The following is a 27,354-nucleotide window of genomic DNA, read 5'->3' as shown; positions in this document are numbered from 1 at the left end:
GAAGAAACCGAGGTGGTCGCTTCAATTATCGAAGGTCACGTAGCCAGAGAAGGAGAAAGTATGGAGTTCGAGCTGTTAACTCTCAAGCTAGACCCCGTTTGCCTTCCCTGTGGTCTCTCGTGTCCCCAGAGGTGGGGGTGGCAGCTGGGTGGCCCCGTGAGCAACATCTTTGTGTGGCGTGACGTTTGCCCGCCTGGCTGGAGCTCCACTGCTGATCCGCTCCCACGCTAAGAAAGAGAAGGAGGAGGAGGAGAAGGAAGAGGAGAAGAAAGTGTTGGTCGGTCGAGGAAGAGGCGGAGGAGGTGGTGGCAGTGGTGGGGTCTGGGACCGGGCAGCTGCCTCCTGGGACTAGGCAGGAGGAATGCAGGACCACACCGGGAAAGCACCTGAAAAAAAAACAAAAACAAAAAACCCACAAACAGAGCCACTTTGAAATGAGTCAGAAGTCTCACTCACTCGTCGACACTTTGGACCGTTAAAACTGGGCAAGATGACCTTTGGGCTGGGCCTAAAGCAGCACGGTGGTCCCAACAGCTCTTTGCAAGGGGAACAGGACAGCAGATGTGATGGCTACTGGACTGGAAGTTAAAAACATCCTTTAGAATCACTGCACTAGCTGATCCGCACCCGGAGAAACGCCTTCCTTCTACTGACGGGATCGCTCCCCTTCCCTTTCCCATAAACACCCCTTGCCTTTGGCTCCTAACAGGGATGCTATCTAGGTTTCTGCCTGAATCAACGCTTCCAGATTCGCTATTCTTTTGGATCTCAGACAAATGCTTGTTGCCTCTCACTTCGGCTTTTATTTTTAGATTGACACCCCTGTGAGGGGAGGTTGCGTGTGTTTCTCCCACACCCTGCCGTTCGCGGTTCTCCTTCCAAACCCTGGCGTTACGTCTGTCCTCTTTTTTTCCCTCATGGTGACGACCGGTTTCCCAGGCTGAAAACGAGCAGCAGAAGTTGGAGAACAAATCTAACCCCCCAAATCCATTCCCAGGCGGCTTTGCTCATCCCCCTCCCCAGCAGCTGGCCTCACTCAGATCTCGGGTGGGTTCGTTCAAAAATCGTAAAAGCAGACTCCTGCCCGCTACAGGGTGACGCTGTATTCTGCGGTGGGTGGGTGAGGATGAACCATGACTGTCGACATCTGGCAGCTTCCAGGAGTGAACTGGGAGAAGACCCCACCGAATCCCTAAGGTCATTGTATTTGCAATGTAATTTCTTTAGTCTTTAATGACTGTCACACATACACAGATTTTTTAACTTTTTTTTTTTTTTTCCCCTGCCAGTCTAAGACCAAGATAGATGGCTGTGGTTAACAGGGTCTGGAGGAAAATAGCAACTACCGTGTTCGTGTTATCATATGATAGCTCACAAAGAAAGGGGGCTTTGTTCTGTGATTGGTTTCTCCAGTCAATTAAATATTTAATATCTGCCACGGGGTCCCTGCTGTTTAAGTAGAAATACTTCAGATATATTTCATAGCCACATGTGTGGTTACGTAATTTAAGGATTTCTTTCTCCCTTCCTTCTTTCTTGCCTTCCTGCCTTCCTGCCTGTCTTTCTTTCTTTCTTTCTTCTTCCTTCCTTCCTTCCTTCCTTCCTCTCTCTCTCTCTTTCTTTCTCTCTCTCTTTCTCCTCTCTCTTGCTTTCTCTCTCACTTTCTCTCTTTGCCCTCTGTTCTCTCCCATTTCTTTCTGTGTCTCTCTCCTTTCTTTTCTTTCTCTTCTGCTCCTTCCTTCATTCCTTCCTCTTCCCAATTTTCCTTCTTTTCCTGCTCAATTTCTCTTTTCCTACTTCTTCTTGTTCCCTTTCTGCTCTCCCGCACTCCCTCTTTCATAAATGGAAAATTATAAGCGAGGAAGAGAAGGGAAAGATGAAGGCGGAGGGGTCATAGAAATGACGAGTGATTAAGAAAGAAGCTGATTAATGTCCATGTGTAATAATTTGTGTTGTAAACTTAAGGCAGACGTGTGAGCTCCTAAAAACTGCCAAATTTACTTAAAGCCTCAGCAGAGATGCTGCCCCTGATTAGGTTCCAAGGGCCAGGAGGTCTGGGTAGGGGTGGGATTTGGGGGTCTCAGGGAGATGAGTAATGGGGGTAGAGAGAAGATGTCCCTCGCCAGGGGCCTTTGTAGATGGAATGAAAGAGAGTGGTCAGTAATGACGGCTCTTGGGTATAAGTAGAAACAAAAAAATGGACTTCCTGCTTGTTTGTATAAACCATCTGTCCAGGGCTGTTCGGAGTCCGCTATGCCGAGGACTCAGTCACCCACAAGGGGCTCATGAAACGTCCACACCCCCTGGCTGCTGCAGCTTCCAGAGCCCAGGGACTGGGGTGCAGTCTGTGGGCTTGAGGGTGGAGTCCAGGTGTTTGTTCACTTAACCACACCTTCATTCTCTCCGTCAAGCTTTAGCGGCGTGCCTGCTAGGTACCAGGTACAGTTACAGTGCGGGGAGCAGAAGGCAGCTGTATCAGGCAGTCTGACCTCGGGGAACTCACCGGGTAAAACATACACGTAAACTAATTACCCGAATCAGTGAGAAAGCATTACCCTAGAGGTCTAAGTATAGAGCTTTCACAGATGATTAGCTTGATGGCCGGAGGAGGCAGGCAGGGGAGGGAGAAGAGGGGCGCTTCACAGAAAAGCTGATGCTTCGGTCGCTCCTACAAGGAGGGTGGGAGTTCGCCAAGTCCATGGGTAGTAGATGGAGAAGAGGCAGACCTGGCAGAAGAACAGCGTGTATAAAGGCATGTTCAGGAAACCATGGGCAACTGGATGAGACCAGATCAAAGCGGGAAGAATCGAGAGCATAGAACGTTGGAGAAACATCGAGAGTGACGGGCGCCGGGGTGGGGGGTGATGCTTTTAACCCCCTGGAAGGAGTTTGAATCTTCTGTAAGCCACTGGCAGCTCCAGAGGGGTCACATTTGCTCTTGAGAGTACACTTCAGAAGGGCAGATGGGAAGGGGGGGAGCCCGCCACCTGGGTGAGCACGTGGGGAACCACACCGATAGCCTGGAAAGAGGTAACGAAGCCTGAGCTAGGGCAGAGCCATGAAAACAGAAAGCGTCGAAAGACGTCCCGGAGGTAGAATTGGCAGCCCCAGGGACCGACTGGATGTGGGAAGTGAGACGTCCAGAATGAATCCAAAGGCTCTGGCTTCTAGGATTGAGTGCAAAGCGAACCCGTTAACTGAGATAGGAAATTGAGGAGGAAAAAATCGTTTAGAGAGAAAAATATGGAGCTGAGTGTTGGGCATGTTCAACCTAAGGTCTGGTGACATTTCAAGAGGCGGTTGGCTTTATCGGTGTAAAACTCAGAAAAAAGGATGGGGCCGAAAGTGCCAGTTAAGGAATTGTCTGCTGAGAGGGGCATAGAGACCACGTCAGGCGGGGGAGAACGGGGCCACACAGAGTACATTGGGGTGGGGAGATATTCTGACCTGTTCCTTACACCCCATGTCTGAGCCAACAGGAAGTACTGCCAGCTCCCTCTGCAAAGTACGCCCCGAGTACACTTCCCACCGCCTCCACTGCCACCGCCCTAGCCTAAGCCTCCATTACCTCTCCCCTCGGCCTTGCGATAACCTCTAATCGTCTCCTTGCTTCTATTGTTGTTTCTCCGTAGCCTATTTCCTATACGACAGTCAGATCGGCCTTTGAAAAATATAGTTTAAGTCCTGCCGCTCTGATGTTCTAAGCCCTATCCAATGGCTTCCTTCGACTCCCATTTATTTTGGAAGAAAACCCAAATTCTCATAAGATCCAAAAGATCTGGCCTTCGCCTTGCTTTCTGAAGCCACCCTCTCCCAATCTGTCTCCTGCGTTCTGCTCCCGCCACACGGACTTTCTGCCTCTCAAACATGCCGAGCTCACTCCTGCCTCAGGGCCTCTGCCTCGTTTCCCTCTGACCCTGGAAAGCTCTTCCCCAAGATCTTGGCGCAGTTTCGATTTCTCCGAGAAAATGTTCAAGTTCAAATTTTATTTCTTTGAACATAATAAGCGTAGTTACCCTTATTGGTATTTCAGTTGACAGTGGGGACATGGGGCCAAATTTCCTGGTCCAAGATGACCAAAAGCAGCAGTCCTTCTTCCCCCATTTCTTCTGTGACTCGATTCCTCATTCGGACCTTCGCGCAAGTATCGTTTCTTCACGGTGGCCTTTCACGACTGCCCTGTCAAGAATAACATCTTCTTCGTGAGACTTAGCGCCATCTGAAATTGGGTGGCATAATTACTTGCTTCCTTGTTTATTGTCTGTTTCCCCAATTTATTTACTCATCAAATGTATATCGAGCACATCCCAAATGCTAGACATTCTGTAGGCGTGGAGTATACACTAGAGAACAAGACAGACCGGATTCCGGCCCACAGGCCGCTTACAATCTCATGGGGAAGTCAGACAATAGACAGAAAAAGAGAATCAGAATGCGAGCTCCATGAGGAGAGAAAGCTTGCTGGCTTTCTTCAGCACCTCAGGATGTAGAACGATGCTTTATGCTAACTGAGAATTTGTTAATTTTTTTTTTCAAAGGAAAAAAATTCTTGCCCCGATGTCATTTTTTCAGTATAATTTAATCACTAGTGTTTCAACTGTATTGTTGGTTTACTGCCTTTTCCCTCTTAAATATATAGCATTTTAAGCATATTAAGGGTTAAGTAGACTTGTGTGTCAGCCTGGAAACATGATCACCATTTATTATATTACTGTTATGGAAAAATATGTTCTGAGTTCCAAATAATTAACTTCTAAGTGAACTCGTGGAAACCATCAGCCAGGCTCACGTACATTTGGGTTATAGTTGCCAACGTCTTTGCACTCTTTCACAGAAAGAGGCCACATGCCAGCCGGATCCGGCCAGACGGCCCTGGCGATCGGTGGGGTAGCAGATGTCTCAGAAAGAGCACGCTCACATCCAGAAGGCTCTGTTTTGCTAGAAGCCTCATGGTCGTTTGAATTCTTAGAATCCCAGATCTATGGCAACACGCCTTTTCCTGTGTGAGGGCAGAAGCTCTAGGATCAAACTAGCATGTTTTTCTTTTTCACCAGAGAGGCCAAGTCAAATTCTTAAGAATCCTCCACCTGGACAACAGGTTGAAAGCTGCCCTGGGACGTTGAGAGAGAGAGAGTTTGGGGGTTGGCCAAGCGAACTCACAGAAGCCAGTCCAACATGACAGGCGTCATGGCATTCAGCCTGAGCTCAAAATCCCTGTCTACCCACAGGCTCTGGGTTATGCCCATTCTTTAGCAAACGTAGAGGGCACGTGGATGGAGGAGCACAGGCAGTGAGCCAGAGCTGAGTGTCAGAAGAGGTTCTAAGTCTGCTGTTGGGTCAAAAAAAAAAAAAAAAAAAAAAGAGAATTTGCTGAGATTTTGGAAAAGAGGAATGGAGAGCAATGAAAGGTTCAGGGCTGGAGTGGGAAGGATAGTGGGGCCTCTTGACCACAGTCGGGACTAACTTCAGAATGGAATATTGGTGCAAAAGCAGAGTTCTTCTAAATCTTTTGATCCAGGCGACGAGCTATATAGTCGAGGGACCTATCAATCAAAATCAGAAGTCGACTTGAACAGAGCAGATGGGATCATGAATTTGTGAAAACCCACCACAAAATTTTGAGCCGCAAGAGCCCCCCCGCGTCCAGTGCCACACCGATGTTTGGAAACGAGAATTCCAGATAGGGCCTGGGAATCTGCATTTCTAATGTTTCTGGATTAATTCACGTACGGCCAGTTTGGAACCTCCTGGCTAGTCAAACCGCAGTCATTTTACAGAAGAAGAAAATTGGGTCCGGAGAGGTCAAAAGACAGCAGAAGCAGCAGAGCCTGGACCGAAAGCCAGAGTTTCTGGCTCCGATTCTCTGCTCCTCAGACAGTATGCGGTTCATGTGAGTGAAGCGAATAGCTAGTGAGTACCGAGTATTATGTTCTGGGCATTTTGCTAAGTTCTTTCTTCAGATCAGCTCATTTAACCCTTACCACCTCACTGTGAGGCAGGTGCTACTGTTACCTACCCCCGTTTACAAATGAGGATCCAAGGGTGAGAGAGGTGAAGTACCTTGACCAGAGTTTACGTGTCACTGGGACGCAAACCCAGGCATCCTTCTCTGTTTTCCGTCAGCCAGAGAATAAGCCAGCACAGCTCTGGGGGGTTGTGTGGGAAGGAGAGTGGTAGCTAAATAGAATCTTATTTCTCTCTCTGGATTTAACATGTCTTCCTAGGTCCATGGTAGGGGGGTGGGGGTGGGGGGCAATCCAACATGAGGGTGCCCCTCAGGTTCTGAGCACCCACCTGTGGGGAAAACTTAGGCACCTACCCATCTCCACCTGATCTCAGTGTAATAATCGACTTGATTTTTTTTTTTTTTTTTAAGACAGATGGTATCCTGTGTAAGCTATTCGTAGGCTTCGGCTCTGGGGATCCTCGCCTGTGTGGGAGCGTAATCATCGGGAAGGAAGCTTGCTGTCAGGAGGATTGTTTAGCGGCTGTTTTGCGGGGTGGGGAGCTTTGCTCTTTCCACTTGGCATTTCTAAGTGCAGTAAGAGCAATTAACATCCGTGCTCCTGAGCACCAAGTGTCAGGCTGGCTCTGCCCAAAATGCCTCACCCTAGCTTTCTTCCAGAGAACCTGGCTAAGATCCCCCCTCCCCTACCTTTTTTTGGTAACTTTATGTCACTCGTGGTTTTAAATTAGCCTTCGAATACAGCTACAGTAGGTCTGGAGATCTCGGACCGATAGAACCACTGGATATATCTCATCCACAAATAATATATTTTTTTAACGCCTGCAGCACCTGGTCTTCCTGGGTGGTCTCCCATCCAAGTACTAACCAGGCCCGACCCTGCTTAGCTTCTGAGATCAGATGAGATCGGGTGTGTTCAGGGTGGCATGGCCGTAGACCACAAATAAATTTTGTGTTGTTGTCTCCCATAGGGTTTCATGTGTTTTTAAACACTAGTTTCCAATGGGGGAAAAAAAAATTAGGATGAATTCAATGAACATCTGAACTTCCTGCTTTTCTTGAAAAGTGAGATCAGGCAACACTGGACCTTCATTCCCAACGGCCATGGTTTGCTGAAGCTATGGGTCAGCCTGGCTTCTGTAGGCTTCTGAGTTTAACTCCCTGGGGGAGAAGATTAAGGAGTCTTCCAAAACCTCCCAGATAGCCGCCTGATTTGAGGCCAGTCCAGGAGAGGCTTTAGCATTCCAACATAAGATATTGTGAAGCAAGCTACTGATGTTCAACCCAGGCACCAGATATATCAATCAAAATCAAAAGTCAACTTGAACAGAGCAGATGGGATGATGCATTTGTGAAATTCACCAGACACTGGCTGACTGGGGACTGTCTCCTTTGATGTGTCTCCTTCTCTTATGGCTCTTTCTCTGCCTGCAGGTGGCCTCCCGAAAGGGCCACTGTCATGCCGCTGTTCAGCACTTACTTCTTTTAATTGTTCCTGCGTGTGGAGGGCAGAGGCATTATCTTAATTGAGCTTTACTGTCCCCGCCCTATGGTTAGCACAGTTATTCAAGTATCTTAGATGTTTCATCAATGTGGAAATTAGAACGATGCTATGCTGGGGGCCAGTCATTACATATCTTGGGTGGTGGTGGATGTCAAGGGTTGGCAGACCATCCAGAAGGGTGCAAGAAGTCAAGGTGATAGGAGGTTGGGTAAGTTGAGAAGAAAGAACTGAGAAAATATAATTGAGCACAGGGTTCAAGGATGGAGGACAGTTGGTGGGGGGCGGGGTACAGTTAGCACTTAGAAAGTTTGGTCTTGGTGAAGAGGCTGGGCAGCTTCACGGGGCCGGAGAGCTCCAAAGCAGGCTGAGGTGTCACGTGTCTCCTTTCTTTCCCCCTCCTTATCCAATTCTCCAGAAAATTCCATTGAGTATACTTTCAAAATGCTTCCAGATCCCACACATTTCTCATAACCCGCATCTCTACTGCCTTAATCCTAGCCGTGGTCACCTCTCACCAGAGACAACCTGCTTCTTGGTGCCCCTCCCCAACTCCTACCCACCAGAGCTCCATCCTTCCTCTGCAGCCAGAGCCATCCACACTGCTCCCAGGGCCTGTAAGGTCCTACAGAATTTGGCTTCTGTGACCTCTTTGAGAACAGGCCTTCCTCTCCTCGCTCAGGCTTTCGGGCACACTACCTCGTGCCTTTAAGTTGCTGAGCATATTAAGGGGTTTTGCATTTGGTGTTCCTATCCTTGGAATGCCCTTCCTCTAGAGACCCCCCAAGACCCCCTCTCTCCCTCTAATCAGGTCTCCGCTCAAATGTCACTGCCTGGGAGAGGCCTTCCCTGACCACCATGCCTAGAACAGAATCCTCCTCCCCACCCCACGCCCATACACACGTGATTCCCTTATCCCAATTTCCACAGACCACATGCCACGTTACGTTAGAGATTTACCCGTTTCATTGTCTGTTTCCCTCTAGAATGCGAGTGCCATGACAGCAGAGACTTTTTCTTGGCATGGTAGATGGTCAATAAATAAATGAGTCTAGCAGAGAGAAAAAAGTGAGAGATGTCAGAGTCAGGGTTGTCTTGCGGGGAAGAGGTAATATTTAACACACAGGAGGAGATTTTTGATGTAATACTTGGCATATGTGATAAATACTTAATCCAATTCGATTTAATTGAAGTATTTATAGTGCAGTTACTATATCACAATACCAAAAGTTACTTGGAATAAATGATTATTTAAGGGCAAATCCTGCTAGCAAGGAATTTACAGCCAAGGGAGAGGCGTGGGGGCAAATAAGTCCCTTTAGTAATTTTCGTATCCTCCATAGCATATTCTTCATTGCCCTGCATTCTGGAGATATATATGTGTGTATATATATGTATATATATGTATACATATATGTATGTATGTATATATATGTATACATATATGTATGTGTGTATATATATATATATATATATGAATTATCAGTCTATTCTTTCACTAACTCCTTTCACCGTCATACTGTCCAGTAGGGTGAAAAAGGTCTTACAAACCCAGAGCCCCTTTCTGAGTTCTGAACTCCACCCCGCCCCCACCCTGATTGCTTTTTGGACATCTTCACTTGCATGCCCCTTGGGCATCTCAAACTCAGTCCACCCAACCTTACGCTTTGTATTGTGATCTCAGCTGTTGAGGTTGAACAGGTTTTTCTGGCCCATTCCTCACCCTCAATCTGCATTGCATGGAGCCTCCCTCCCCACATCAAGGATGCCTGCTCACTCCTCTCCCTCCCTGTAGCCTCTTCTGTGGGCCTGGTCGCCATCTCCTCTTGGCTGGACTTTCAGCAACACCCCCAGCCTCCTGTAGAACTCCCCTCCCATCCATCCTCCACACCTAGGCCAGAGTGGTCTTCCCAAAATGGACTTCTGATAGCAGTACTGTTTTATCAAAACCTGCAGGCGCTTCGCCGAGGCCCTGTCTGGGCTAAAGTCCAAACTCCTTAACTCACCATACAAAGCCTTCCAGGTTCTGGCACCCGATTTCCTCTCTGCTCATTTCTTGCCATTTTCTTACAGCCTAGTTTGGGCCTAACAGAGCTTTCTGGTCCTCTAATGGGCCACTCTCTCTCCCCTCTGGGAGCTCATTCCAGGGCGTGACTCCCTCTCTCTCCACTCTTCCTCTGGTGCCTCCTCATTCTTTGATTCTGCCTCCCTGTCACTTCCTCTGAGGAGCTTCCTGGCCGACCCAGCCCCTCTTCCTCATGCGGCTGCTCCCCAACACCGGGCCAGGGGCCCCAACACCGGGCCAGGGTCCTCGCCAGCGCTTCCTCAAGGCTCAGTTCTTTTCTTGCCATGCCTGATTTATTGCCTTCCCACTGAACTGCAAGGTCAGGAGAGCAGAACTGCCCTGCTCTACCTTGGTGTCCTTGTGACTGTGCCTACCCGGCACCTTTGTGCTGGATAAGCATTGAATGAATGAGAAAGCACTTGCCTGGATGGGATTGCTCCTCATAAAATAATTATAGCTTGCATTTAACTGAGTACTCAAGATGTGGCAGGCGCCTTTCTAAATGTTTTACAAGTGTATCATGGACATCTTACACAACCTTATTAAGTATGGGCTATTTCCCCCATGTAACATAACAGATGAGGAAACTGAGGCACAGAGTGCTGCGGCCGAGATCCGCCTGGAGTAAGTGGTGGAGGCACCGGGCTTAGAACCCAGGTTGTTTCCAAAGTCCAATTCGGTCTCAACTTGTAGGAAATTTGTTCCTGGAGTGAAGCTCACTACGGGGTTCCAGCATATAAACAGACTCAAGGCGACTGCAGAGGGCTTTGTTTTGGTTTCGCGGCGAGAGGACGCTCCTGCGTCCCCCTCCGCATGGCCGGTGGTCCTTCGCTGGGGCTCTGGGAAGGGCTTGTGCATCTAGCCGGCCGCCGGGGGAGAGTCTGCATGTGAACCCCAGATTAACTTTCCGGGCTGCCGGCCCGCACGCTAGCTGCGTCCAGGTCGATGGGTGGCCCGCGCCACCCGCAGGTGCGGCACCGGAGTGCTCCCGCCAGCGCGCCCCTGGTCCGGGCCAGGCCCCCGCCAGCGCGTCCCCGGCCGGGGACAGGCCCCCGCCATCGCGCCCGGCGCCCGGCGCCCCGCGCCCCGCCGCGCGTCCCTGGGGGCGGCGGTGAGGGGCGGGCCCGGGGGCGGTGCCTCTCGCCCAGGCCCCCGCCCCCGCCCCGCGCTGGGCCCGCCTGGGTGCTGCGGCCGGGGCTGGAGGGGGCGGGGACTCGGGAGGGGCCGCGAGCGCGGCTGGTGCCGTAGCGGGAGGAGAGGGAGGAGGCGGTGCGTCCCCCGAGGCGTGCGCCGCGGCCGACGGACGGACAGACGGTCGGACGCGCGCGGGGAGAGGCGGCCGTGAGGTCAGGGGCGCGGGCGGCGCGGGCGGCGCGGGCAGCGGAGCCGGGGGCGGGGCGGCGGCGGCGGCGGCCGGGCGCCGGCTGCGCTCGGGGGTCGGGCCCCGGACCCTCCCCGGGCCGGTCGGGCGCACGGCAAGCGCGCCCCGGCCGCGGAGAAGGGCGCCCCGGCTCCCTTCTCCCTCCGTCGCTTTTCTTGCCACTCAGCGAAAAACCAACACCCGGGAAGGTGAAACAATAGCGGGGCCACCTGGGACGCGGCGCGCGCCGCGCTCCCCCGTCGGCGGCGGGGGCCGGGCCGGGCCCGGGAGCCGCGGCCCCACCTCGGGGCCCGCGCCCCACTGGCCCCCGCGGAGGGCGGGGCCGCCCGGCGCGTCGGGCTCCGGGCCAGGCGCGGGGAGTGCCCGGCGGGGAGGCGCCCGGCCGGAGTGTGGCGGGAGCGACCCGGCTTCCCACCGCCGCTGTGCTCCGGGCGGGGAAACTGAGGCGGAGGGGAACGGAGCGGCTCGCCCGGGGCGGGGGCGCGAGGGGCGCCCGTCGCGTCCGGGGCCCGCGAGCGCGGAGTGGAGTCCCGCCCCGCCCCGCCCCGCCGCGCTCTGCCCCGCGGCGCGGCGCTGGCCCGTGGTGAACCCCCGCTGTGTTTGTTCCAGGCTCCGCCGGCCTTGGGGACCGCCTCGGGACGAGCCGAACGCCAACTTGCCTCGCGTGGTCCGAGCAGGTCTGGGGCAGGGGGCGGCTCCGTGACCGGCCGGCATGGATGCGGAGCGACTTTTTGATGAGGAAAGCAAAAACGGTCGACGCCGGCCAGGGCGATGTGGCTTTCAAAGGTTTTGACAAAACCTGCCCCGTTCCCTTTGGGGAATCCGACCGAGGGAGATTGCAGACACCTTCACCGGGAAGCCAAGGACATTTCTGTATAATCAGCGCATGAAAGGATTTCCTCAGACTTTCCCCTTCTTTTCCTTGAGGATTAATCCACCGCAATCTACAATTCCAGTGGACACCGCGAGGCACATGATGTCGCAGGAGCCTAGAGCTCCTGCAGAATCGTTCTGGACCCTTTCTTTGCACAGGGGAGTTTAACCCATGCCGCCCGCTGCCCTCCGCGGACTCCCTCCTGCTGAGCTCTTCTCTTGAACCTATTCTTATTTTCCGAGTTAAGTTCTGTTTCCAAAACTGTCCCCCGGAGGTCTAAGTGGATTGCTAGAGATGAGAGATTAAGTGCCAGGAGCAGTGGAAGCGCCCTGTGCCGTGTCTTCGGTCCGCTGCCGACATGAAGTGCTTTTTCCTGGTGCTCAGCTGTGTGGCTGTGCTGGGTAAGTGCTGCTGCTCCTCCGCGCGATCGATGGGAAAGTTTAACCCGCTCTCGGTTCCTGGAATTCCTCGTGGCTCCTTCCCATCAGCACTGGGCTTCGAGGGACAGACACCGGGAGGCAGCCGGTGTGTGACACAGGTTGGGAGAGAGTACCAAGAGACCCGTGTCTGATCCAGGAGGAATATTGTTCCTTGTCTGTAGGAAGGAGCATTTGCTGTCCCTAAAGCGTGTGTCCCAGGCCTCGCAGTCCTAAGGTCCCCTACCTGCACGTTGGTGGTTTAGGGACTCCGTGTGGATTGTAAGGTGTTTCCTTGTATTATCAACTTGATGCGTGGCCCACAGTAATTCCTAATCCGACGGTTGTGGCACATTATTCCGACTGTCGGGGAAGTTGGTTCAGTGTTGATGGTGCTTTATCTTGAGGGGGAGGTGGGCGTGGTTGGGAAAGGGGGTTGACGGGATGCTTTGCCCTTCCTGAGGAGTTTGGAGACAGAAAATGTTTGAAGGCGCTCATCATGTGTCTCCTCACCGAGGAAGCTTGCATCATTATTCTGGACGTGAGGCTAGAGGAACAGAAGCTGCCTGTTAGGGGTGTGTTAGGATTGGGTTTTGTGTTCCCCACAGAAGCTCAGAATGCTTAGAGCGGATGGAGAAACTAGAAACTGTGGCTCCCAGAGGCGAACCCTTGACACCCCTCTTAAGGATTCTTTCCCCAATGAAGAGCCCCCCCCTTGCCCAACACTCGTCCATTCTCAAATTCAACAGTACTTTCCATGCCACTGGGCACCGACTTAAGTGTGGTATCTTGGGTCTAGGTCAAGCTCCCGGGCCAGGATCTGTCTGTCCATTGCGTCAGACCTCACATATGAGCACACCCCCTGTCCTCTCTGAGGCTGGGTCCCTTGCATTCGGGAGAGGTCATCACTGCTGCCGATGCTGTTTGCATCTCCAAATCTAGGTGTCTTGCATTCATGGAATTTGTGACCTGCTGGCAGTGGAGATTGCTTTCATGCATTGTCTACACCCCTGCAGGAGTTCACAGAGGGGTGGAAAGAGAATGGACTTTGGAATTCGAGGACCTGAGTTCCAGTCTCAGCCTTACCAGGACTGATGTCTGAATCTCAGTAAAACAGGACGATACCTCCAAGGCTGTCTTGACAGGGAAAGGCTATAAGGTGTTCTAAACATCTTGACAACACAATAAATGTGTTCAGTCAGCGGTTCTCAGACTTGGGTGCATGTTAGAGTCACTGGGGGAGCCTTTAAAAATCCAGGCAGCAACCCCAGACCAATGAAACCAGATTCTCTGGGAGAGAGCTCTCAGGTGACTCCAGTGTATAGCCAAGTTAAGGAACCGGCGTGAGTTCATTAGTGTCTGCCCTCCCCGCCCCAGCACACATGCACACCGGGTCTGGAAGCGTAGTCTTCTGCCCAGGTGTCTCTCTGTCTCCTGTGTGCTGAGGCCGACTTACGGAGGCAGGTAGCTCTGTTCGCCAGCCGTAAGTATTGGTATTTGTTACACCATGTTTCTCATTCACTTAGTGTCTGGATTGAAATCAGTAATTAGTGATTCATGTGGATTCAAGAAGACAAACAAGGAAGGCCCTCCAGGAGGTTTGGCTGTGGGCCGGTGGGGCGGCTAAGGCGGAAGGAGGCCTGACTGGTAGGGTGGGGACCAGGGCAGAAGGAACCACCAGTGGGAAAACAAGGAAATGTGACATTGGTGCCTTTTGTGTCTCCTGTCCTCTGCCGACAGGAAGTGCTGTAAAACGTAAGGCTGCCTGCCTGCTGGTCCCTCGCTGGGCCACTCCGTGGCTTGGAGCTTGGGCCCCGGCATCCGGCACTGTCATCTGCCCTTCACTCCCAGCCTCATGTATAAGCAGGTGCCACGGAGAAGAATGAGTGTCAAGGTGGCATGGAAGGGACGGTGGCGGAAGGCCAGGCCAGACGCGTGAGAGCAGGAAGCTCTGGGACTGTGGACTTGCATGGTAATCTCTGCCTGGTGTTCTGAGCTCCGCTGGCGAAGCCCCCTCTCTTCTCATCCCTGGACGGCTCTCAGCATGGTGGGGAGGGGGCCTCGCTGCTACTTTGTTTGGAGAGCAGATGGTGTTTGGGGAGGGGCCAAAACCTACGTTGGGGTCTTATTTCCTGCTTGCGGTCTGGTGTGATCTGATTTATGCGGCAGCATTCTTGCTGGGTATTGCAAATTAATGTGTAATGTGAATTTAAAACGGTAAAGAATCCCCAGGTTTTATGCCCATGTGAGTTTGTTTGTAAAAAGCAGGGTAAGGCTAAGTGTTCTGCAAAGTGAGACTGACCCAGGTGCCGCCAGCCTCTGGAAATGGCAGTTTGAGTTAGAAAACCCCGTGACAGCATGTGGGGGCTGGTATGCAGGGTACATCCAAGATGCTGTGACCATTCGACATCATTAGGTCTTTCTGCCTTCCTCCTTTGCCATCTCTGGGATCACGTTCTTCCTTTTCTGCCTGTCTGGGTACTGATTTCTGCCCTCGCGACCACTGTGTCTTGTTTCTTCCTGTTGCACCTCGGGGTCCCCCACCCAACTGGAGAGCCATTGGCTGCCACAGCCACCCTTGTTCCAAGCCTTAAGGCATCGTAAGCCTGGACCTGGTCAAGCCATGAGAATAGTAAAGTCTCCGCTACTGGGAATGGGTGGAGCCAGAGGGCAGAAGATGAGAGAGAGAGAGAGAGAGAGTGAGCGCAGGGGCCAGTGCGAATGTGGGGTGAGTGTGTAAGAGAGGGCCTGCGGCGAGGGGAGGTGGTTGTGGCTGTGCCTGTGTCTGGGAGCAGCCTACGTGAGTGACAGTGACATGGAAAGATGACAGCAATGTGGGAGAGACGGGACAGGATTTGTGTCTGCAGGAACAGGAAGGGAATCATCAGGAAAGATGAAGATGAGCGTCAGGCACATAAAGCACATTTCGATTTCACATCGCCACGAAGAGTTATGCCTCCCGCATCAGTGCTGATGTGGCAAACAAGATGAAATAGCTTTAAAAACGTTAGCAGTGAAAAATGTAGGAGATCGGGACTGGATCGATGCAGGAGAACATGTCCGTTGCTAACGATCGTTTGTGTTCTGCGGTGGGAGAGAATTTCATTTGTAGAGTTTGAGATAGGATGGGACTCAGGAAGCGACCGCTAACTTCCCAGTTAGTTAGGGAAGCCTTCTTCGGCGAGAGGCCAGAAGGCGCTTCCAAAAAGATTGAAAGGAACTTTGATGTGTTGGTGGGAGTGAGCGTAGAGGCAGGACCGCAGTGATCAAAGGCAGAGAAGAAGGGGGACGTAGAGCAGTGAGGTCGTTTGGTGGCTGTCAGGGGAAGGGTTCTGCAGGAAGAAGATGAGGATCATGATTTATGGATGAACAAACACCCCTGTCCTAATAGTTATCTCAGAGATAGTACACTTTCCTCTCCTGGGGGCCATTCGACAAGGATGCCAGAGAAGGGAGTTCTTATCTGGGGTTCTGGAGTGGCCAGGGTGCCTTTCAACTGTGCAAATCATTGGGCCACCTCTGGGTACCCAGAGCTGTGTTAAGATGTGCCAATTTCCAGTATTTTTCATTGCAGCAGAGAAGAACAATAGTGATAGTAATATCATCTCTTTTAACTCTAGCCCTTACTGTGAAGCAAGCCCTCTCTCTCTAAGTCCTTAGAACAAGCTTGCCGGGTAGGTAGCTTGTATTATCCCCTTTTTGTAGATGGGGATATGGAGGTCCAGGGAGATTAAAGAACTCGCCCTACTGTACTAGCTAGAAATGGTGCTCCATGTGCAAACTTCCATTCCCAAGGTCATCTCCTAGTCCCAGATGGCTGTGCTGGGATAAAAACGCCGGTGAAGGGCAGGCCCTTTTAATTTAAGGACACTTCCTGGAACTTGCACACATCACTTATGCTTACATCCCCATTGGCTAGAACTTGATCACATGACCATACGTTGCTGCAAGGGAGGCGGGGAACTATCCTTAATTCTGAGTGTCCATGTGCGCAGCTGAAATCGAGGGGTTCCATTACTATAGAGGAAGGAGAGAACAGACTTTGAGGGACAGGTAGTAGTCTCTGGCATAGTCACAGAGCTTGCAAGTGGCAGAGCAGGGATTCGAAGCTAAGACCATTTGGTTCCAGATCCTGTGTTCTTCGGTCTAACAAGCTGCTGCCCCCTCAGTGAGGCCCAGCCCTTGTACCCTAAGAAGCCACGTTGGGAGGATGTAAGCTTGGTGAACCCACAGTTGTACGTGGGAGGCAACATAAAATCAGAATGTCATCAAGCACCAAGTGTGGTTTTAGCAGTGGTGCTATGGGGTTTATGGAATGCTCATAGAATGCCAGTCACTGCCAAACAATTCGTGTAGCATGACCTCCTCTCTAAAGTGCTGTCTTGTTCATTAGCTTAGGAGCTCAGCCTTCCACCTGGCACGAAGCAAGTGGGTGTTCAGTTACCCTTTCCATGAACGGATGGTTTCGCGAGGTAGCCGTTGTTTCTGGATTGGCTCCCTAAGTCGAAATGGGGAAGTTCAAGGCTCAGGGAGTTTAAATCATTTTGCTCAAAGGAGAAGAACTAGAAATTGGCAGAATCTGGATTTGAATCCAGGTTCATCTGGCTATAGTGCTTACACCTTCACTTCACCAAACAGGGGTTCTGAACTTTCTCTGTGCGGTCCAGAATCCTTCTGGCAGTCCGGTGAAGCCCGTGCACCCCTTCTGAGGATAACATTTAAAAATGCATAAATAAAAATACACAGGATAACGAAGGCAATCAATTGTATTGAAATGTAGGCCATCAAAATAGTAAGTAAATTTATGATATAGTAGTGCGCTTCTTTAATAACTCGCCAAGTAACAAAATCTAACAGCAGTTCTAACAATTATAATTTTGGCATAGGGAGGAGTGAAAATGATATTTTGGGGTATTTGCATCAACTGTGATGTGACATGAAAGTGTGTCTCTTGTCTCTCGTGACAAAGTCACAGTTCTGGAGACTACCATGATGGTTGCCTACATTCATAATCAGAGAAATTTTAACACTCTTTCCAATTCATTTTTTTTTTTTTCTTTGCAACTCCTAGATTTTATCCGCAGACTCCTGTGGAGTTCAGAGTTCGTCGTTGGTGGTAGTTGATGGGGAAGACACTGTGGGAGAGGACTTGGGCTGGGCTTTGAGAAATGGCAGGGTTTGGATGGAGAGGGCATTCTCTCTCCAGAGTCCTGATAATGCAGAGGCGTCAGCAGTCACAGTAAGGGGAGAGTGGCCCTTTAGAGATTGGAGAGATGACTCAGTGGTTTTAGGGACCAATTCATGAGGGACGATGCAGACATGTAATTAATTGGCTTAGATTGTGTTGAGTTTGGAATTTGGTGCCCAGGCAGACCACTTTCCCTGTCCAGGGAGCTGGATGAAGTGGCTCCAGATGCTGGCCTCCACTGGTCCATGGTCCCTGGCCTCGTGCTTCTGAGTTATGGCTCCTCGATTCATATTTTTAGGTTCCTTTGGGAGTCCCTCATTTGCCATGATTGGACACCTGTTTCTTTGCTGCTTCAAAGTGAGCATAGCTATTTCTTGTAAAGGGTTGGTTTTTACTTAAAGGAAATTTAGGAAATTTGTGTGTGAATGTCCCCTGATTTTCAAAGAAATGAGTGGTTGCCATCAAAATCAAGCTTATATTTGTACAAAATCACATGTTGCCAAATTCCCTCATCAAGAACCCTTTATTAAGTGACTAATACAGGGCCACAGTGGCAGGCCCTTGACAGAGACCATGGCGATGGACCTCCCTTAACTGGAATCCTTAGTTAAGTGGGATTTTTTTTTTTTTTGAACTCCACTTTCAGAAAGGCACAAATCACAGGATGTGTAGCAAGGATTTATCCTAGAAATTAGCTTCCAGGCCACTGGCAGCCCAGTCTCTACATATTCCACATCTGTAATTATAGTAGCAGAAGAGAATGATGAGCCTCAGGGCACTGCAAGATCCTAAATCAAAGATTAAATTATATTAACTCTACCCAGGCTGAAAAGTGGTCAGATGTACTTTAAAAAGCTTTATAATAGGCTTTATAAGACTGACGGTCGAAACAAAGTTTCTGCCGAGCCCCGTTTTATCCCTCTAATTAAATTCACCCCAATAACCCTATTCCCCATCACGCAGGGGACTCAGGCTTTGCTGAACACAACCCTGTCCCTCCCCTCTAGGAGATGACAATCTAAGGCCAGGCAAATGGCCAGGAAGATGTCGATATCACGTGCTTTCTGACCGTGGGCGTCTATTGTGGAAGGAGAGGCAAGGTCTGGGTGATCTTGTTTGCAGATCAACGGGAGGAGTGAGGGGGTTCTCTGTCCAGGAGAAGGATGAGGGATGAGGGATGAGGGATGAGGGATGGCCGTTTGGGAAAGGCTTTCTGGAAGACCTAAATGTTAGGCATTCCTTGAGTAATAGGAGAGTGAGGTCCTGGCGGAGTCGTGGGCCGGAGGACACGTGGGCGCATGGGACTGCTTCGAGAAGGCTTCTCGAGGGTGGTGAAGCCCAGTGTCAGTGGGCCGGGGGCCTGAGGGTGCTGCTTGGTGACACTTGGAGCGGTCAGTTGACGTGAGGTCTGGGTATTTGGTCTAGAGACAGATAGAAGATACCAGAGAGCTATAAGTGGGTGCCTTGAAGGATCAGTGGGAGCACAGGAGGCGTTCCTCGAGGGGGCACGCGGAGTGGAAGTGGATGGCCTTGTTTCTCTAACGAAGGAGGAGGAGCTTTTGTGCGTCTACCAAAAAATCGTCAGGGCGAAGACATTCTTACAAAACTGTGAACTCAATGAAACTGGTGTCCTCTCTTCTCATCTTCCAGGTCACCAGGCCGTCCCTTTATTAAAACGGGAAAGGAATCTCATGCCACTTGTGGGTTATGATTCTTTGGTGTAGAGTATGCTCGTGATAACTGTAGGTTGGTGTTATTTTCGTGTATTTAATTCTGGCTTTCGTTTGTAACACCCATTTTCCCATACTCTGGAGTATTGTGTCATGAGGCGGGCTGCCAAGCTCCTTCTCAAGGACCATTTTTTATTAACTTCCCTTCCCCCAGGAGCCCCATAAATTTGAAATCTTTTCTCTCCCAGACAGATAGCATTTATTAAGTAGTAGCAATCTGTTTTTCCTATGTAACTACCAGTTTGATCACTCACACTTGATGTAGACTAGCTCTAAAGCAAAATTTGATGCCCTGGGTTGCTCATGACCAGAAGACACACAGAGCCTGACCAATCAGCTCCATATCTTAGCAGTCTAGGGCAGGCGGTGTCATGATCAGGTGTTTTGGAATCTCCGAGGTGTGGCCAGCTTTTGGATCCCAAGTGTTACTTTGAAAGCTTGGCGAACGAGGGCAACCGAGGTGGAGTTTGCCCATGAAGGGTTGCACTGGGGACTTTGACTTTGCTAAGGAGGGACTTTTAGTAAGAGGAGGCACAGGAGACCTGAGTTGAGTGATCGTCCATTGCTGCAGGTCAGGCCACTCCTATCCTGTTCTGGCCAAGTACAGCTGACCACCCCGCCCCTCTTTTTTTTAAAAAAGACTTCCAAAAAGGAAATTTCTTAACTTCTTAGGTATAACACCCATGTCGGGAAGCCTTAGTGTTCACTGAAGATTTGATTCGAATTAAGTCATAGCTTAAAACAGCAAATACAGTACTTCAGGGTAAACGTATAATAAGGTGACAAGAGATTGGTTTCATTTTCACAAGGCAGCGTATATTTGTTTGCTTTATTCTTTTGAATTTTAATTTGTTGCCAGAGATAACAGGTGATTGTAGTTCTGTTGTAAAAAATAAAAAAAGTACAGATTGAAAGTAAAAATGTAAAAGTTCCCCTATCTGCCCCACACCCCTTATTGAGTCTGATATGTGTCCTTTGTAATTTTATATATAGTCTTCCAGACCTTTTCTATAATTTCTATGCATATACTCACACAAATATAGATTTTTTTTCCTGACATAAATGGAACCATACAGGACACATTGTTCAACAATTTGATTTTAAAGGGGTGATTTACTTCACCGTTTTTTTTCAGGCTTAATTTTATGGCCATATCGGAACTGATTTAGTTATTTTATAGCTAGTTGGAACTGTAATTTGTGAAATCATTGGGGAGTACTGAGCCTCATTCAATAGCTATGTAATGGAATAATTTTGTCTTGCTTTATCAAGAGCAAGAGTCTTAATAAAAACACTGCCCTTAAATTTTAATGTATTTGATAAAAATAATTGATGTGTTTATTCTGAATATTTTCTCCCCAAACCCATAAATTCACAAATTAAACACACATATTTTATCAACTATTTTAGTTATAATTTTGAAGCTATGCTGAATTAAAATGAGGCCTATTTAAAACTTGTTAAGAGGACAACCATAAATCCTGGGTTTTGTGTCTAATTCAATTAAGTGTTTTTGTTTGCTCATAGACTAGGGAGAAAAATGAGAGTTTTCCTGCCTTTTCAATCCCTAAATGATTCTTCCATTTAGAATGAGCTGAACCAGTTCTCCCCAAGGGTGCTGGCTGCCAGACACTCGAGACCTTAACCCAAAGGAAGAGAATTTTTTTCTCTAGCCCTGCAGAAGTAGCTATTGCTGTACAAAGATGATCATTTCAAAGGGTTGGGTTACGTCTCAGGTTCACAGGTGTGACTTTCTTTAAAACCCCTAGAGCCAGCATAGGTTTCTTGGATGGTTCACCTTTAGACCTGATTTTTAAAATAGTCGCTCTTTCGGAGGGATGGTTGTTGGATTCACGTATCATAGTCAACCCCTCTTAAACATCTGTCTGACCATCCAGAGACCGCTCCTCCGTGCGAATCTACTTAAAAGACTTTCCTAAGAAGACTTTTTCGTCCGTTCAGTGAACGGATATTTGAGTGCCTGCTACAAGCACGCATTGTTCTCTTATCTCACATACCAGGGAGGAAAAGGTGAAATCACGACGAATGTTCTAAGTAGTCACCTGATATGTATTTTTAATCTTTAATAAATAGATTAATTAAAAGCACTGGCGTTAGAGAACTCTTTTCTTTCCCTAAGGTAGGTCTTTTTTCTTATTATTACTTAACATCTTTTCTTCTGTTTTGTTCTCTGCTCCTCTTTAGCTGCCATGAGTTACAAATACCAGGGGCAGCCCTGGTGAAGGGCCCTTTAGCAGTAAGAGATGCATATCCGTGAAGGGGGAGATTGGGGTACCCCCCCCAAGGGCAAATTCTTTCTTCTAAAAATAGCAAATATAAATATCTCCAGCCCTGGCTATGTGGAATGTCCTTATTAACTGCTGGGGGATATTGTCTGCCTGTGGGAACTGGGCATTTCGTACTGAGCTGTGAGTTTCTAGGAAGCCAGAACAAATGAGAACTAGCACAGTCCCATTCTTCCCATCAGATAAGAGACGCTTTCTCCCACGGACCCTTATGTCAGGGTGTGGTGCTGGCCCTTGTACTTGGCCTCCCTGATGCCCTACGCGACTCTTCTCAGGAAGCCGTGGGAGGGGAGGCTGGGACAGCGCAGGGCCCTCACCAGCATTGGGCCCTGTTTTCCAGAAGCCGCTCTGCCAGCTCAGTGGGGTACAGGCTCTTCCAGGTCTGTGCCTTGCCAGCCGCCCTCCCCTGGGCTGGGGTTAACTCTTGAGAAGGCACCAGTCTGCACTTGTCTGCATCTCCCTTCTCCACGTCCCCCAGTCTGTGGCTTGTAGACCGTGCATAGTGGGGGTTGCTCTAGCCCCCAAACTGCTCCTGGGAGCCTCTGCCCAGGGCCGTCCTTCTTCCCACAAACAGCACTTCTTCGAGGCCTTTCTGGTTTTCTGCGGAGATGGATGGCCTGTTGGGAATTCCACTTCCCAGATGGACACGTCCATTAGTTTATCAGAGGAGTGATTGTGCAGATAGATTCGTTCCAGGCTCACTCCAAAACAGACAACCCTTTATTGACACCGTTTAGAGATGATTTGCTGAAGAGTTTCTTAATGTCTTCTGATGTTTCAGTGCAAAAGATAGCTTGCTGGACCTTTTTGCAGTCAGTCTTCTGGTATATATTTCATTACAGAAAAAACAAGCCCACAGGCAGCACCCTGCCCAGCTCTTTCTCCTTCCCTCTGTCAGTGGGTGACCGCCTGGAGCTGGTGTCCCCCAGCAGCTCTCTGGTTGTGAAGAGAGGCATCCGCACTATACTCACGCCATGAATCCAGCTCTTCTGAGTACTTCTCCAGAGTAGTGGGCTTCTGGAAGGGAGAAAGTAGATCGAGAACTTCTGGGCCTCCAGACTTGAATTTATTTTGGAAGAATCTTGTGGATCTCATGCATCGTCCTCTGATTTTAAAGAGGAATTATTCTGGACGCGAGGAAAAGACTTTGTGGGCCTGGATGCAGGGGAGGATGGAGGGAGGACTGGGAAATGCCCCGACGGAAGAGAAAGAGACTCTGGTGCACTTTGCCTTTGTTTCAATTAAAACGCCATGCAGTACAAACGTTTGCTTTCCCACCCTTAACCCCACCGCAGAAGAGCTGTAATTTCCCATATTTGGAATTTGGGGAGAGCCAGGCCTCATTTGAGGACAAGGCCAGATTCAGCCTACGGTTTGGGAGAAAGTAAATACGAGAGCCTTGAGGGCTGTGGTATTTATGGTGAATTTATGATTACTGTATGCGCCTCCTTGTCATAATTTATTCAGCAGCCCCTGACATCCTGGAGCTGGTGCTGTGCCCGTCAGAAATCTGGCTCTCGTTTTCTTCTGCATGTTTTTCCTTTTGCAAATGTATAGGCGTTCAGCTCTAATCAAGTAGGCTTTTACTCTGTCATCGGTAACGGGGATGACTGAAGTCATGTGGGGGGTTTTAGGTAACTAATCTCTTAAGACGTTCCGAGCATAATCTGCACTAGCCCCTGATCATCCTGCCTGCACTCCAGAGATTGGCGAGGTTCTGCAAAGGAGGCTGCATGGGGACTTGGGCATCCTTTGGAGAGACCGGGTGTCCTTGCCGGTGACAGGTTTCCGTTTGTTTTTGGCGTGGAGACAGGGCCCGCTGATCGTTTGCCATGTCAAGAGAGTTCAAGACGCTCTGTGAATGTGACCAGCGAATGATGACAGGCCCAACGCGTGAAGGTGCTGTCCAGGCTCGCCGATGGCTGTCGCTGTGTCCAGGGCTGGCTCTCGGGAAGAAGCTGCAAAGTAGATAAGAGGCCTGCTGACATTTTTTGTTGAATTCTGTACGGTCAATCAAAAAGTCAGAAGTGCAGGATCTAAAATTTTCACGTGCTTTGCTTAGAATTTGAATGTGACTTCATATATGTGTCATTTATTAGACTAAATTGGGTTACAGTTGCTCTTCCAGTTGTCTTTGTTTTGTATTTCTGCCACTTTCTGGCGTTCGCTTAGGTTCTTGCTACAGAAGTGTCCTGCAAAAAAGAATTTAGTGGCTATTACAAAAGCAGCCTTCAGTACTTTCTCTTAATAGGTAAAACCCCTGACAATGCAGACTAATGAGGAAGATGAGTTCGAATTCGTAAAATGTCTGAGCTGTACAATATTTTTCAAGAACTTCACTGTTACTGCTCTTAAGTAAATACTGTCACTCAGACTAGGCTAATAGAGCATCTCACGAAGGTCTTTGGGGACCCCACTTTAGGGGAGAAATAAGAATGATTTGTGATTAGCCCAATTGTTTATTTAAGTGGTGTTTCTGAAATACTAGATTGTTTAGAAACGGTCTGTTCTCTTAAGATTTTTAAAGAGTCCCGTGAAACCCCGCGTGTACGTGCTGCTGGAAGCTCATCGGCGGCACGGAGACCTGGTTTGCGAGTTCCTAATTCAGCGATGTCAGAAGTTTCCAAGTTAGGGAAGCTCCTGATCCGTTCCCCCCACGATCCGTTAGCTCACTCTGCCAGGGTTTCCAGCACCTGCACTTGTCTGTTGTAACAGGAATTGCTAAGTGTAACAGGTGCCTAATGGGCTCTGCCGCGTGCTTGGCCGCTGTTCTGTAGAGGAGACAGCCGTCGGTCGTCCTTGTGTATAGTTCGTAGGCTGGCAAAGAGGCCAAGCAGCGCACAAATAAATGCACATACAATGAATTACAACAGTGAAGATAGATTGTATGTTTCTTTTCTTTCTTTTTTTTTTTAAATCGAGATTGCTTTCTAATTAATGATTTAACGCGCTGGACTCTTAAGTTCCACCGGGACAAGGATCACGACTGCGTGGTGGCTCCTGGTATCCCAAGCCCCTCCTTACCCTGTCGCTTGGCATAGAGTAAATACTAGGTTGACGTGGATGACGTGGCCATATTTGTAGGTCGAAAACAGTGGAGTATCAGCGGTGTCGAATGGCTCAACCTAATGACAACCGCTCAGTCAGTCAATACGTCTCGAGTGTCGAATACACGTCGTAATCGTTGAAGCTCTTAAAGAGAGGCTGCATCTAAGAATTTTCCTTCGCCACAGAAACGCCAGCCACCGTGTCAGGAAAAGAAACCCAGAACTTCAAATTGCTAAAGCCTGTGGACCTGTGCTGTGGACATAGGGCATCGGTGGGACTGGAGAGCCTCGTGTTCAGCAGTTCTTGCCGCGTGTCCCAGCCACGGCGGAAGCCTGTATGTTTGGGTCTGCAGTGCTGCCCACAGAACCTGGGGACGTGTGCTGGAAAGCTGAGATGGAGGGCAAAGACCGGAGCAGGGGGCCCGAAGGGGAAAGAGGGGAGACCGATGAGCCAGCTCTTCAGTCCCGAGCGACGGGAGCACCTGTCTTTACAGCCCAGACCTCACGGGTCCAGGTTTTCCTCTTCCACAGACTCGCGTGTGCCCACGACGTGCTCCGTGACATGCTAGGCGCCGACAGGCCTCGCTTGTGCGCCTCCGTTGTGCCTGCCGGCTCTGGGCTGGATGTAGACCACTGGCCTACAGTGCAGGCAAGAGTTGATCTGAGGAGAAGGCCCAGCTGGGTCCTGTGGGGAGCTGCCCAGCACGCTGGCCTGGGTCCTGCTCCCTGTCTGTGGAACTGGGAGTAGGTCCAGCCTGGGGCCGGGGCCGGGCCTCCCACTCCTCCTGGGCTGAGTGCTTTTCGCATCTGCTTGGATTGCATGGCTCTGTCCAGTTTCTAAGCACAAATGTGCAGTTGTGCCACTCTATTATGATGCTCACTATTTTCTCACAGCCACAGGGTAATTTCTGGTTTTAGCTCAATTCCATAGCTATTTGATGAGCATTCCTAGGTGCCAGCACAGCATGGGGATGGCAAGGTAGGGAAAACACAAGTATGTGACATGGGTTTTCTGCCTGCAGCAGACACTGTCGGTTGCCTATGCAATACCCGTTCTTTTCTCTTCTTAAGGGCAGAACCATGACTTGGTTTGAATGCTATGCTTCCCCTCCCCCACCCACTCAGAGAAAGATGACCCCACTTCCGGCTCCGAGTTAAAAGCCGATTGCTCTGAGCCAGTCCTGGAGGCCTGTAATTTAGACATGGGCGTGTGACACAGTTTTGATCAGTGAGGTATGAGGAGGAGTCTTCTGGGAAGATTCTGGGAAAGATGTCTTCTCTCTTCAAAAGAAACACAGAGGGGATGCCTCCTTCCACTAGATTCTTGGCAGTGAGGCAGCTGTCTTGTCACCATGAGGAAAGCAAGTCCGTGGAGGCCAACAGAGGGGAAGAGATGAGAAGAACCTGGGTCCTGGATGACAGAGCCACTGAAGACGGAGCGGGCCAAGCTCCACGCTTTCTCCCCTCGCCGTCCCAGCCAGTTGAGTTGGCGTTTTCTACTACTCACAATGAAGGGCAATCTATACGAGACCCTCGTTCAACGGGGCAGGACGTAGGATCTGTGCATATAAAACAGTACAGTTCAGATCATCATCAGAAGGCCCGTGAGTCAGAGCCAGTGCTTCGCCCTGCGGTAAGCCAGAAAGGAGAGAGGTAAAGGTCTCGAGTGGGGACGTCGCGTTTGGAACGGGTCCTGAGCTAGGGTCAGGGTTCGCGTAGAAGGAGTGGATGGCGTGAGCGGACCTGTAGAGACAGGCGTGGACGTGGCCTTGTCAGGACACAGTGAGATTACGTCCTGACTCATTCCACAGGCAGATTCTAGAGGTCTGCACGTCGCAGGCTTAGGAGGTGACCCCTGGTTTATGCAGTGGGGAAGCATTGTGGGCCCTTCAGCAGGGCGGGAACTAAGAAAGTAGCCCCCTGGGAGGGAAGGTTAGGCAGCCATGTGCCAGGTCGTTTGGAAGGGTAGAAAGGAAGAGGCAAGTGACCAGTTTAAGTGCCTGGAATGATTCAGTTGTAGGGGGTAAGATCTGGGTTGAAAGCAGTGGGAAATGAGAGACATTATCAAAGGACACTTGTAGAGCAGTAAGTTAGCTGTCTAAAGAGGTGTTGATGGAATATTGTGGAAGGGGGAAGGCTAGAAGATGAGTGTGGTGACTTGGGAAAGGACGTAAAATGAAATTTGGAAGAGGGAATTGGTTTTAGGAAGATGCTGTGTGGTTTTTGCCATTGCGGTTTTGAGGTAATGATGGAAGGTCTAAGTATCGTGACCTTGAATTTACCTGAAGCCATGGGCTGGTCCTTGGGAAGAGAGGTCAGGGCGTAAGGTGATGTGACAAGCGCTCACTAGCTAGGAACACACTCCTGATTTTCCTACCTCCCTCGCAGTTCGGTAGGGGCCACGTGCCTAGCGTTAACCAGTGAAATAGAGGAAGTGGCAGGTGTCATCTCCTGGCCAGGCAGCTGCGAGCCCGGTGAGTATCCCTTCATCTCTTCTTCCTGTGCCGTCACACACTGGGGGCCGGGGCCAGGGGCCGGGGGCGTGGCTGTAAGGGGAGAGGGCCATCCTTGCCGCATCCGATGTGGATCCATCCACCTTTAGCCAGGAAATCCCTGTGGAAGCGGGGTCTGAAGCCCTAGCAGGTGGCGCTGCTGACTGCTGTTTGCGTAGGATCCAGCAGACGTGTGGACGTCAGGCTGCAGTTTTCCACTGACTTCTGATTCAGTTCGCTCAGGGTCTGAGTGAACGGGCTGGAGCTTGCCGGCCGATTCGTTCTACCTCTGGGCTTTTGATGTTTTTGGAGGCTGGGTTTACGTCTTTCTCCCTTTCGCTTCTCCCCAGGGAAGAGGTCCTCCCGTTCATGGGCTGTACCAGTGAGGT

The 27,354-nt window shown here is 50.1% G+C and overlaps 1 protein-coding gene and 1 non-coding gene across 5 annotated transcripts in view; one reads left to right on the top strand and one right to left on the bottom strand.

Annotated features, from left to right (window-relative positions):
* Positions 1-6,784: 6,784 nt before the first annotated feature.
* LOC120585348 (5S ribosomal RNA) lies at positions 6,785-6,903 on the bottom strand. The gene has a single exon (XR_005648312.1). It is a non-coding gene; the product is annotated as a 5S ribosomal RNA (ribosomal RNA).
* Positions 6,904-11,520: 4,617 nt separating this feature from the next.
* IGSF3 (immunoglobulin superfamily member 3) overlaps positions 11,521-27,354 on the top strand; it is an 87,661-nt gene continuing 71,827 nt past the window's right edge. For all 4 annotated transcript variants that reach the window (XM_039841303.1, XM_039841302.1, XM_039841301.1 and 1 more), the window contains exon 1: positions 11,521-12,187. In XM_039841303.1, coding sequence (XP_039697237.1) covers positions 12,145-12,187 — 43 coding nt within the window. In that variant the 5' untranslated portion in view covers positions 11,521-12,144. The remainder of the gene's footprint in view (positions 12,188-27,354) is intronic.

Source organism: Pteropus medius, unplaced genomic scaffold, assembly GCF_902729225.1.
Source record: "Pteropus medius unplaced genomic scaffold, Ma_sr-lr_union100, whole genome shotgun sequence".
In the NCBI taxonomy this organism is placed as follows: domain Eukaryota; kingdom Metazoa; phylum Chordata; class Mammalia; order Chiroptera; family Pteropodidae; genus Pteropus; species Pteropus medius.
Note: the sequence above shows the minus strand (reverse complement) of the source record. Positions and strands in the feature narration are given on the sequence as shown.